Raw genomic sequence first — 13,633 nt, 5'->3', positions numbered from 1 at the left:
CATGAATTATGTATCAGGCTGTTTTTATACCAACCCCTACTGGGGGCATGAATACACAATCTGATTTAGATTTTATTTTTATGTGTGCTTCTGTTGCCGGGCCTCCTGCAAAATGTGACCGACGACCCCGCTCTCGCCGGCCCACCCTTTCTGCCCTTCTGGAATGTGAAATGGTGAGTCCTCACTTTCACAAGAGCAAAATAGAATCAAGCGTATAGGCATGTGTCACCCCATGTCAACAAGTGGATAAAAATATATAAAAACAGAAAATGTCACAAATGCCAATTGTTGGGTTGCAGCACAAGGGTGAATGACCTGCAGCCTTTGCGGCAAATGTATATGTAAAAGAAAAAAGGTAGGGTTGTTTGGGGGTTTTAAGAAAATGTCCTTTGTATTATAATTTTTCTTTTAACTTTTTAATTTTTTTTGAATTATTTTTTCTTTTAAAAACACAACAATAAACAGATTTTAAAAAATGAAGATAAAACATACATGGGGTCACGTTGGACCCATTCTAATGGTTTGAAAAGATTCTTTTTACAATGTAAGATGAAAGGTAAGACTTTTTATTACTTACAAAACAGACTGACATTAAAACATGTGACAGGTCACATTGACTTAGGAACATTTATTGTAAAACAAACACTGGTTCCATTGGCATTCTTAGTGGCTAATGTGTTTTATTACGTTGACTGGCCAGAGTACTGAGTGGACTTTTTTTTCCCCTCACAAACACACACACTGACACGTAATCAGATGTTTCCCGTGGAAATGGGATGTTTGCTCAGCATTTGCGTTCCCGCTTACTACCATAGAAACTGTGAATGAATCAAAAGTTACTGACTACATATTCTTTTTATTGCCGGGTCATGTGTCCATGGACATATGGACCTTCTGCTGGTTTATGAGTGAAGTAAATGATGAAGGTGAATGTACAGGGCCAGAGAGATAAAAGCGGGCCAAAGTCCGTGAGCGTTATAGTAGTCGCAGCTGTGCTGTCAAGCTTGTTCCTCTTTAAGTCTCTTAAAAGAAATATCTGAGTATTAAAAATAAAGGCGATGCAAGCAAAAGTGGATTTAAGCTGCCCCCCTTTTTTTCCCCCCAAGGAGTCTACTGGGGACACAGGGAGAAGCTAGTAATTACAGTGGAAATCCCAAGTTCCTTTTTGGGGCTGCAGTGCGGCATTTTGAAACATTTTCAAATGCGGTGCATTTACAAACTTCTACTCTGCTGCGATGTTGTCGGTATTGGAGGCTATCGGCCCGTCTCTTGCCGTTCATCTCGGGAATGCCGATCAATACCGCCGTCACGTCAGGTCGAGATCAATACGTCTGCCATTGTGGTGGAGAAGAAGGGAAGAGAAAATGAGGCGATGTTGCGCAGCACACAAAATGGAAGATATTGAATGGATGCTTCAAAACGAATGAAGCGATGATGTGAAAATATGGTTTTAGAAGAGAAAGTATGACCTTGTCACTAGCTTGCTATATTGGAAATGTGAATAGGAAGAAGACCAAAGTCAAACAAGTGTGCGCGGTGCTTTCAGGGCCTGCGGGAGTAACGCTTATGACTCAATCCTGTTAAGTGGTGAGATAAGACATTTGCGAAAGGTGTTACCTCACCACCTGATCACTTGACGCCGACACAGACGAGCCGGCCACTCACGGACCTTGACAGTGCGAGTAGTATATTTTCAGTATGTCCTAAATATTTGTTGGGTAAGACTCAAAAACGTTTTTTGATGATCACAAAATTGTCTTTGATGTTGACAAAAATTAAGTCCTCTAAAAAGTCTTTGCAACCCCGATTGAAGGTCAAGTCATTCCATGCACTGCATTTTTTCAGCATCACAATTTCCTGCAAAACTGCTTCCCTGACATTCACAATCATTAGTGCGTCACATTCTAAAGGTTGCAAACACTTTTTTTGTACAACTCATGATAAGACATGCTTTCCTTCTGCTGACTGTGTGTTCACATGCTGTTCCCGAAAAAAAGGGGATGCGGCAAAACCTTTGGCCCACTTTGTCACATCCAAATTGCGTTTTAATGTTGCCATTTGTGTGCTCGCTGACCCGGCTACTGAATAGAGCTGGACAGCAGGGGGCGGTAGCTTTGACTAATTGGAGGCGGAATACAAACAGGAAGGCTGAGAGCCAACTTGTTTGGAGTTCATCCAGTTCAAGCTGTAGACGCCAAGCTCAATGACAGTCAACGAATAAATGCTACAGTGTACAACAAGGAGAAGGCTGACCTTGGATGTTACAAATAAGTACACAAATACTGCAGTTGTTGATATTGTTTGGCACAAAGTTGTTCTGTTCAAGTGGTATCAGTGGATACTCAGTTGAGTACTTATAGTATCGATCTGAAAAATAAGTGGTACCGAACAACATGTTACCAGGCCAGGTGATGAGTCGTATGGAAATGCTGACAAGGGGGTGTACAATTGTGCAAAATGACGAAGTTTTTTGTCATTGGTTGTTCGGCATGATGATGTTCAGGAGACTGGTTCAGGATTAAACTAGGTCAAGGTTGGTTGCTGAACAGCAACGCAGGAAGAGGAATAGGGAAGTAGTGTGTGTATGCAGCATAAAAAAGTGAAGACTTAAGCAGCCACATAAGCTAAGCAGTCCACGCATCACATGTCCCATGTCATTGTGCTGATCCAACACATGTGAAGAGGCATTGATCTGCACACGTACACACGTTCCCACGTAAAAAGTCACAGAGCACATAAACACAACGGACACGTGTACTTTATTTCAAGTGTTTGCTTATCATTTGCATTTCCAAGAATTTTGTCATTACGTGCGGGTGAAGTTTGAGGATGTGTATTCTTGAGTGAAGGGACCATTTTAATGGCATTTTGGATTCATTATCCATTTGCTCCGGAGGATGGGTTGAAATGTGGAAAACAATTTTCAGGAAAATCAGAAAATACTCAAAAGGCAACTATCTGGCCTAGCCCCTGGAGGGTCCAAACATATTTCAGTGAGGGACAGTGCCCCCCACAGCCCCCCCCCCCCTTTTAGCGCCGCCAGTGCAGTTGTAACTTCAACAAGGCATGATGAAATGGTGTTTTGTAAATAAGAGCTTGCTAACAATAGGATAATTATTAGAGAGAATGGAAAGCTATTTTAGATTCACTAACAAGAGTAAAATTGTATGTTTTCATTTGGGCTGAAAATGAGTTCCACTCGGCGCCTGTACAACTTCCATGTGGAGTTCTTCCTTGAACCAGTCAGCCGAGCAGCGCATGATGTTGCCTGCCAAGTCAAAGCAGTTAAGAATGTTTATGGTTAATGGTGGCAATGCATTATAGTGAGGACAGTGACATTGCAGTACTTGTGCACAATGTCAGCGTGAAAAACGATCCTTTGTGTTACTTTGTGGGAGTATAGGAATATTTTGTTACCTCCATTGTCAAGCCAGAAGCAGGCCTCGCTCTCTCCTGATTTTAACGAGTTTGCTTTATGATGCGTGCTACAATTAGCTCGGTGGCTACTTTAGGAATCACCTATTTAGAGCACACCGGCCAACGTTTTGTCACTGTTCACGGGATTTGTTAGCCAAACTTGAGCAATAATGTGTCTGACATGGGTATGTGCTGGCACGCAGCATGTCAGCATTTAAATGAAATAAAAGTCAAACGTTTGACCTATTTGGGTCAGGTTTCCTCTGGGAGTCAGGAGGTAAAAAGGCACAAAAACACCCAGAGGGAATAACCTCATTAAGAAAATTGCCAAAGAGCATGTATAAGCAGTAAAAAATGTAACAGCAGTAGGCCGTTTGTGTACACTGCATTATTTGTCGCGCTGATTTGATGTCCTCCAGTGTAAAATTTACAAAGGAGTTAAAATGACGTGAAACCATTTTATGACACCTGACCAGTGACGTGCGGTGAGGGTTGGGGTTGGACTCAGAGTCAGATTCACAAACGTACTGTATGACGCTAAGGCACTGACTCACAAGTCAGATTTACATGCACACATGGTTGTTATCCCATTCTTGATTAAATTTAATAACATTTTAAACACACCACTGTACATTTAAACACACCACTGCAGTATTCTAACCTTTACTTGTAAATGAAGTCCATTCTCCTGTCCTTCTGGACGAAGATCTCGATGACAGGGAAAGCAATAATGTTGATTTTTGGCAGGACAACCACAAAGCCAGTCTTTTTTAGCGTACCAAACGAACGTGTTGTAGTCCGTCCCGGGAGGCCCGTAGTTTGAATTAATCCAAAGTTTTGAAAGATTTCTTATTTTCGAGATTATATCCTCCATTGTCAGGGAAAATAAAGCCAAATAGCAACAAGTTAGCACCGAATGTTGTTGTTGGTTTTTCTTTTTTTTCTTCTTAATTTACTCTCGCATTTACTCGTGTCGTGAACTATTAGCCGCAGGCTCACTATCGCCCCATCATCGAGGAAAAGGTACTGGCTGCCTCAAGGCCCGTATTTTCCTGCTGACTGCAAGCATGCGCCGTTTGCACGCGCTCAGTACAGTGTGTGAGTGGTGCATACTCACACGCTCGCCCTGAGAGGCACTACCTGTCACTGCCTCAGCCTCCGTGATTCTCGTCTCCCGTTATTTGAACAAGAAGTACAGCTATTTTGACTATGAAAATGATCCAAATGTATAGGAAACACATCTAAATTGCATTAAAAGCATAGACCACAGGACATATATTATATTATGTTTTATTATATTATTCATTTTTAACAACTTATGGTGACAGCTGAGGAAACCATGTTGAGCCCTTTACTGCCCCTGGTGGCAAGGTGAGGCACTGCCTCACCTGCCTCCTATGAGTGCACGTGCCTGCACCTGACACACAGATGGAAGCAAAACTGCAGTATGTTATCATTGTGTGCAGATCTTATCCCAAATTTTATTAAATAATTGTGATAAACATGACAGGAATGCTTGGTAACTCCTCTGAAGACCAAATTAAAAGAGCAGAGTTGGTCATTTGTAGCCTGCTCGCCATATTTTGCCTGCATTAGATAATGGTCATAATCTTGTGGCTAAATAGTATTATCAAATTTAAGATCCTTTTTATTTATGATATAAATATTATTATTTTATCCATTAATCCATCCATTATCTTAGGCTTTTTCTTTCAGATGATCCCGTTACTAATTATTTGGTGAAATGAATGAATAAAATAATTGATGAAATACATTTAATTAACCAAATTGAAGAAAAAAATGAATGCAACAAATACTAAAGGGACTAATATAGATTATTGGAGGACAGTCTGGATTAAATAATGGACGGTGATATTAAATATTCTTTTAAGTATGAAAATGACAACATTAATAATTCATATTCCTTTTTTTGGTGCACCCACTCAACGCACAGACGGTAGAAGGGGACTTGATGACGTCATCGTGCTGCATCATTCCGTATAAAAAAATATCAGCCTCCATTAATTGCCCCGTACGTTCGCGCACGCGCACGCAACGCCAGTGTCTGCGTACGCGCGCCTCGATTTCCCACAATTCTTCACTCGTCGGCACGGACGACGCGGAGGGCGGAGTGCAGAGGGCGGAGGGAGAACGAACGGCGGTAGAGCGACGGTACTGACAGGCAACACGAGCCCACGCACGGCGCATGCAACCCGCGTAAACAGCCCAGCGAGCAACGTCTTTGGTTCTGGTAATGAAAACAGTTTTGTCACCTTTATATGTATCGTCACGGTAAATAGGAGGGGAGATCGTCATCACGTCAGAGGCGCCGCTTTCAGGATTGGGAACGTGCGTAGGTGACACACAGTGATGTTTATATTGGGATAGCTACGTTCAAATAACTCAATCTGTGCTACCTAAACGTTAGCCCAAAAGGCTAAAGTTGACGTGTGGCTAAAGCTACAAAGCTACAATTTAAAAGGTGAGCTAGCTTGTTTGATGTATCAGCCTCGAGGCAAAAAAGGAAAAAAAGTGAAACGAAAACAACTCTCGAGTGCAAACTTTGATTCAAAATGACGCCTCCGGTTGTGGCTCGGCGCAGAGCAGTCGCGAGGTAGGTTGGAATTTGTTAGGTTATCGTCGGCCAAGAAGGCACACATTGTGGAGCTGTTTTTGATCTGCACTGCGGGTAGGCGTGGTCAGGGTGACACTCAGTGTGGCTGCTTGTGAAGCATCCTCGCATCCCTCCAGTTGCTGATCTCCATCGGCTGCCTGTTGAGACGCACACTGTGCTGTTGTTCAACATTATGGGCCTTGTTGTCCATTGATCTGCTTAATAACTGCATGTCTGTGTAGCTTTTCCCATTTTGTGTCAACTTTCCACAAATAGCAATGGTGTGCTCAAATTGGGCTTGATATTACTGATTAACCCGTCACACAGTGGTACCTCAGAATTTTGAGTGGATGTCAGACTTTGAGAGTTTTTAGAAAAATGAGCCATCACTCCGGGTTTTTGGTTTTATTATGTGTAACTCATGTCTCATCTTCCCCCCCCCCCCCCCAGGAAACACTTTGGCTTTTCTTACATTTTTAAGAAACAGTTTCATCGTAAGGCACAGTAAACAAGCTTTTTCACCAAGCAGTTGAATTTAGCACTGAATGCTTTTGTTTTTGTTTTCATTGTAAAGACTGGTCCCACTTTTCAATGCTCTTTGATTTATTAAGTGTTGCATTACTTTTGTTGATACTTTCTACTGTGGACTGGTAAAGAGATGATTGTCACAGCGGTTTTACGAGGGATTTTCAAGCATACAATAGTAATAATGTTGCATAGCTGACCTAACAAAACCGCCTTGGTAGAGAAACAATCCAGATCAGATCAGCAGGTGGAAACGTGCTGTGATGCTGTGACCAAAGTTAGCTAGCATTGTGTGTATGTTCATAGTGGGTCACCTTATAGTTTCCATTTCATAGTTTAGGTGTCACAAAAATAAGATGGGGAAACAGCCGCAAGAGTCCTTTTGCTGACTTGGCTGAATTTCTTATGGAATTTTGTTAAGTGTGCTTGCAAAAAAAGGGGGGGGCAGGGGGGTTACGGCCTGTTGGATGACCTTGTACTTTTCATACGTGAAATATGGCTCTCACTTGGATTAAGAGCAGCCAGACTGACTCTTCTGGCAGAAGACCCTGAAGACGAAAACAGATCTCTGGTTGTTTGGATATCTGGAATGGTTAAGGCCAGTATGACACATCGCACTCAGCAGTGAGATGTGAAAGCATAGCCGGGGAATGTTTTCCACATGTCCACTTGGAAAAGAAGCACAATCAGTTTATGCCCCCAAGGTTTTACAATTAAAAACAAAATGCCTCCAAACTTTTGAATTTGCCTGCCAGTACACATGTCTAATCCTAATTGTTATGCTTGTGGTCATTTTGTACTTCTGCAGTCGATCAAGGTCAAGCATGGCAAAAAAAACAATTTAATAATATTTTTAAATCTCATTATTTCCTGAGAGAATGATTATCATTAATTTGAGTCACAATTCAAGATCAAGAATAGTTTAATACCTTAAATTCAGTGCAAAAAGACAACGAATGGATATAAATGAAGCTTGTCCTGTGCTAATCACATGATTACAGATGAGAAAACAGGTTGTTTTGGACCAAACAAATCAATAGTGCAGCCCTCCTTCTGTTTGCAATTCAGGCCACTTAAAAGCACTTTAGGGATCTGGAAGCTCTTAATCCAAACGTCCAGACCCAGTAACATGGTTTCCTGTTACAGCGGGTGGGATTGTGTGCGGCAGCTGTCAGCAGCCCGTGTCGGGAGGGGCCGGCTTCCCATACGGCCGGTGTGACGTGTCAGAAAAACGCCAGCGATGTAAATTCAGCACGCCTCCAGGGGTGCTCGCTAGTGTAAGCTGGTCGGGGGGTGGGGTGCGAGCGGCCCAGCTGTGTTGCAGTCCGGCTAATGGCACCCGGCGCAGATGGCCGCTGCTTATCCACTGCATATATGCGTGATGATCTCAAATGAACCTTTCAGAATGGGATTGCCAGCCATCCAGTCAGCACTGAGGCGCTCAGTGACATCGATGTAATATACCCCATTCACTGTAATTGTAATTTTAATTAGGGTCAGCGATTAAAGAAAATCCATCGCTCATTTTATGGCACAAAACGTACTCTTAAGAGGAACCTTTGCCGTACAAGTGTTACTTCCAGTATTTGTTGATAACATTGATGACGGAGTCTGAACATGCTGGAATTCTAAATGCGATAAAGGCTGAGCCTTGAGTTCAACGCGCTTTTGGCTGTTGAATCAAGCAATTTCTGTAAGTGCCTTGTCCAAGCTTAGACTCCAGTGACTTTTGTCGTTATTGACTTGGATCGCCTTACTCTTTTTATACCATCATGAAATGAGTCGTGGGTAGTGAATGCATCTTTCTTTTATGCATAATGCCCGTGGCGGTCCACACACAAGACGACTTGTGTGCTTTGTTGTTTGGTGACTGAATGTATTCTTCCTCATCATGCCGAGATGCCCATAGGAGGCAAAGGTTAGCTGCGCCTCCTTTTGGATCATGTGACTTGATCACTTCCTGCTGCAAAAGCTTGTAAATCATATTCCGTTACCGACTTTTTGCAAAGTTACATAGTGTGGGTGTTTAAAAGCAACCTGATCAGCACGTTTGGAGTGACCAAAGTTATCTCCACTCAGCGAAAAAGCAATTTCAGAATTGCTATCAATGCCTGAGGTGGGATTTACATCCATCCATCCATCCATCCATCCATCCATCCATCCATCCATCCATCCATCCATCCATCCATCTTCTTCCGCTTATCTGGGGTCGGGTCGCGGGGGCAGCAGCTTCAGGAGGGACTCCCAGACTTCCCTCTCCCCAGCTATTTCATCCAGCTCCTCCCGGGTTAGGAATAGGGTTCCCAGGCCAGCCGAGAGACAGTCTCTCCAGCGCGTCCTGGGTCGTCCCCGAGGTCTCCTACCAGTGGGACATGCCCGGAACACCTCTCCAGGGAGGCGTCCAGGAGGCATCCTGATGAGATGCCCGAGCCACCTCGTCTGGCTCCTCTCAACGTGGAGGAGTAGCGACTCTACGCCGAGTCTCTCCCGGATCACCGAACTTCTCACCCTATCTCTCAGGGATTTATTTTGGCCGCTTGTATCCGGGATCTCGTTCTTTCGGTCACGACCCATAGCTCGTGACCATAGGTGAGGGTAGGAGCATAGATCGACCGGTAAATCGAGAGCTTTGCCTTTTGGCTCAGCTCTCTCTTCACCACAACGGACCGGTACAGAGTCCGGATTACTGCCGACGCTGCACCAATCCGCCTGTCGATCTCGCGCTCCATTCTCCCCTCACTCGTGAACAAGACCCCAAGATACTTAAACTCCTCCACTTGGGGCAGGATCTCATCCCCGATCCGGAGAGGGCATGCCACCCTTTTCCGATCGAGGACCATGGACTCAGATTTGGAGGTGCTGACCCTCATCCCGACCGCTTCACACTCTGCTGCGAACCACTCCAGTGAGAGCTGGAGATCACGGCCTGAAGAAGCCAACAGCACCACGTCGTCTGCAAAAAGCAGAGACGCGATGCTGAGGTCCCCAAACCGGACCCCCTCAACGCCTCGGCTGCGCGTAGGAATTCTGTCCATAAAAATTATGAACAGAATCGGTGACAAAGGGCAGCTTTGGCGGAGTCCAACCCTCACTGGGAACGAATCCGACTTACTGCAAGAAATGATGACCAAACTGTGGCATCGGTGATACAGGGACCAAACCGCTCTTATCAGTTGGCTCGGTACCCCGTACTCCCAAAGCACCCCCCACAGAACCTCCCGAGGGACACGGTCGAACGCCTTCTCCAAGTCCACAAAACACATATGGACTGGTTGGGCAAACTCCCATGCACCCTCGAGGATCCTGCTGAGAGTGAAGAGCTGGTCCACTGTTCCACGGCCAGGACGAAAGCCACACTGTTCCTCCTGAATCCGAGGTTCGACCTCCCGACGGACCCTCCTCTCCAGCAGCCCTGAATAGACCTTACCAGGGAGGCTGAGGAGTGTAATTCCCCTGTAATTGGAACACACCCTCCGGTCCCCCTTCTTAAACCACCACCCCAGTCTGCCAATCCAAAGGCACTGTCCCCGATGTCCACGCGATGTTGTAGAGACCCCACAACATCCAGAGCCCTTAAGAAATCCGGGCGGATCTCATCCACCCCCGGGGCCTTGCCACCGAGGAGTTTTTTTAACTACCTCAGTGACTTCGACCCCAGAGATTGGAGAGTCCGCCTCAGAGTCCCCAGGACCTGCTGCCGCAATGGAAGGCGTGTAGGTGGAATTGAGGAGGTCTTCGAAGTATTCTTCCCACCGACACACGACGTCCCTAGTCGAGGTCAGCAGCACGCCATCTCCGCTGTAAACAGTGTTGACGTTGCACTGCTTCCCCCTCCTGAGACGCCGGATGGTGGACCAGAATTTCCTCGAATCCGTCCGGAAGTCATTCTCCATGACCTCGCCAAACTCCTCCCACACCCGGGTTTTTGCCTCAGCAACCGTCGAAGCCGCGTTCCGCTTGGCCATCCGGTACCTGTCAGCTGCCTCTGGAGTCCCGCAGGCCAAAACGGCCCGATAGGACTCCTTCTTCAGCTTGATGGCATCCCTTACCACCGGTGTCCACCGGCGGGTTCGGGGATTGCCGCCACGACAGGCACCAATGACCTTACGGCCACAGCTCCGGTCGGCCGCCTCAACAATGGAGGCGCGGAACAAGGTCCACTCGGACTCAATGTCCCCCGCCTCCCCCGGGACGTGGGAAAAGCTCTGCCAGAGGTGGGAGTTGAAGCTCTTCCTGACAGGGGATTCTGCCAGACGTTACCAGCAGACCCTCACAGAGCGTTTGGGTCTACCAGGTCGGACCGGCATTTTCCCCCACCATCGGAGCTAAACCACCACCAGGTGGTGATCAGTTGACAGCTCCGCCCCTCTCTTCGCCCGAGTGTCCAAAACATGCGGCCGCAAATCCGATGACGCGACTACAAAGTCGATCATCGAACTGCGGCCTAGGGTGTCCTGGTGCCAAGTGCACACATGTACACCCTTATGCTTGAACATGGTGTTCATTATAGAAAGTCCGTGTCGAGCACAGAAGTCCAATAATAGAACAACGCTCGGGTTCAGATCGGGGGGCCGTTTCTCCCAATCACGCCCTTCCAGGTCTCACTGTCATTGCCCACGTGAGCATTGAAGCCACCCAGTAGAACGATGGAGTCCCCAGAAGGAGCGCTCTCCAGCACTTCCTCCAGGGACCCCAAGAAGGGTGGGTACTCAGCGCTGCCGTTTGGTGCATAGACACAAACAACAGTCAGGACCCGTCCCCCCACCTGAAGGCGGAGGGAGGCTACCCTCTCGTTCACCGGAGTGAACCCCAATGTACAGGCCCCCAGCCGGGGGGCAATAAGTATATCCTCACCTGCTCAACGCCTCTCACTGTGGGCAACTCCAGAGTGGAAGAGAGTCCAGCCCCTCTCGAGAGGGCTTGTACCGGAACCCAAACTGTGCGTGGAGGCAAGTCCGACTATATCTAGTCTGAACTTTTCTGCCTCGCACACCAGCTCGGGCTCCTTTCCAGCCAGAGAGGTGACATTCGATGTCCCAAGAGCCAGCTTCTGCAGCCGGGGATCAGACCGCCAAGGTCCTTGCCTTTGGCCGCCGCCCAGCTCACACTGCACCCGACCCCTTTGGCTCTCCCTCAGGTGGTGAGCCCATGGGAAGGGGGACCCGCGTTTCCTTTTCAGGCTGTGCCCGGCCGGGCCCCATGACCAGACGCTCGCCTTCGAGCCCCGCCTCCAGGCCTGGCTCCAGAGGGGGGCCCCGGTGACCCGCATCCGGGCGAGGGAAAACGAGATCCATTTGTTTTTGTCATCATAAGGGGCTAATGTGAGCCGTGCTTTCTCTGGCCCCTCACTTAGGACCCGTTTGCCATGGGTGACCCTACCAGGGGCATGAAGCCCCAGACAACATGGCTCCTAGGATCATAGGGGCACGCAAACCCCTCCACCACGATAAGATGACGACTCACGGAGGGTGTGGAATTTACAGCCACTTTTAAATCAGCGCCATTCATTTCAACACCTCAGGTCCATTGTTTTTTACCTTGTGTTGACATTGTGTTGACTGTCGTTTATATTCTGGAAGTTTTGGAAGATTAGAGTCTGCCTGGCGAGTGTCGCTAGCTACTGTTGAGATGTGTTTGGCCTCTTTATTATTCTTCGAACAATGATTTTGTTTATGTAGCATATATTCATAAGAGTGTGGTATTGCATTCTTATTGTAATCGTGTTACGTGTGATAGAAGCCTGAAATGTGAAGGTCTCATGCCTGTAGCATTAAAACATACGGTGGTGTCGTTAGCATACAAAAGTAGTAATGGGCTGCTTTTAGTTCTAGTTTGTAGTATCTTTATCCTTTCAGTTTAATCTTTGGTGCAAAGCATTTTTTGGGGCAACACCTCAGACCACAGTGCTGCCTTTGTTGATCACCGCGGTGTCCCCGACATCCTCGCTACCACGGGATAAACAGAGCCCTATAAATAGAGGCGAAGGGAGGAGAGAAGGGCGGCTTCAGAATGGCAATCTTTCACCGCTAGCAACCCCACAGTAGCAGACACTCACAAATCTTGCACACATGCCCTCTGATCTCTCAAGTACAGCCTCCGGGTAGTTCAGACCAGTGGGGCCCCCCTGAGCACCAAATGCTATCTGTCGAGCTGCAAAACACACCGTCGTATGTTTTCTCTTATTAGTTCAGATTAGAATCTGCAGGATTTAGCGTGGCCTTGGTTTTTTTTCCCCTTCAATGCAATTAGCTTTGTAAAATCCAAAAATTTGTCCTCATCTCATTTTTTTTAGTCAATACAGGGAACACAAGCAGAAATAATAAATTAAAATCAAACCCATAACTGTACTAAACATGGGTTGTTTATCTCAACTTTTCATTCCACAGCCTTACTTTAATTTTTTTGCTTATCTCACTCTGGTGAATGTCTGTTGGGCTGTGCACCACACTCCTTAAGCTTACTCATCCCTCCCCTTCTTCCGCTCCAGCGTAATTTACCATGACAACCGAATCAGGCGCAGACTCTGAGGCCAGGCAGCAGCAGCAGCAGCAGCAAGAGGAGAGCGTAGCGGCTCCCAAGGAGAACCCAAAAGCTGCTGAACCCGCCTCACCTCAGAACCAACTGGAGCAGTTTCCCGCCGCCGTGGGGCACAGCACGCCGGCCAGGAAAGAACAGGTCAGCTTGTCCACTTGTATCATATCTAGCTCAGCTTGAGACAATTGTGCCTTTGTGTGGAAAAGTGATCATTCTGAGCCTGCAGCAAAAGAACACATGACAAAGTGGGGATGAGTTCACTTTCCACTGGTAAAATGATGACTTGGACTTTTTAGTCATAGCATTCACTTTTTAACAGAGTTTGGACTTCTCTAGTGGCGCCTCCTTATCGTCAAACCACCTGCTATACGTGCCATGGTTGTTCGGATTCCCAACACACCCACGTGCCTCCATAAAGCAATTCTACCTAGCAACCCAAATATTAGAGTACAGAACAACTCAAATGTTTTATCCTGTAACACAGTGGTCCCCAACCTTTTTTGCGCCACGGACCGGTTACATGTCAGAAATATTTTCGCGGAC

General features: G+C 46.6%; 1 protein-coding gene across 13 annotated transcripts in view; it reads left to right on the top strand.

The window, feature by feature from the left end:
- The first annotated feature begins 28 nt into the window (after nt 1–28).
- The window catches only part of LOC133165727 (band 4.1-like protein 3), a 30,145-nt gene continuing 16,540 nt past the window's right edge, over nt 29–13,633 (top strand). For 8 of the 13 annotated variants that reach the window (XR_009717653.1, XM_061295580.1, XM_061295581.1 and 5 more), the window contains exons 1-2: nt 5,507–5,668; nt 13,044–13,231. Coding sequence is in view for 12 of the 13 variants with exons in the window: in XM_061295580.1 (XP_061151564.1) it covers nt 13,055–13,231 (177 nt within the window). In the remaining variant the exon portion in view is untranslated. Of the gene's footprint in view, nt 174–5,506; nt 5,775–12,056; nt 12,078–13,043; nt 13,232–13,633 lie in introns of those variants that run through there. The other 5 variants (XM_061295576.1, XM_061295573.1, XM_061295574.1 and 2 more) reach the window with 5 other exon arrangements.

This window comes from Syngnathus typhle, linkage group LG13 (assembly GCF_033458585.1).
Source record: "Syngnathus typhle isolate RoL2023-S1 ecotype Sweden linkage group LG13, RoL_Styp_1.0, whole genome shotgun sequence".
NCBI classification, from domain to species: domain Eukaryota; kingdom Metazoa; phylum Chordata; class Actinopteri; order Syngnathiformes; family Syngnathidae; genus Syngnathus; species Syngnathus typhle.
The sequence above is the reverse complement of the archived record's forward strand: the minus strand, read 5'-3'. Positions and strand labels throughout refer to the sequence as shown.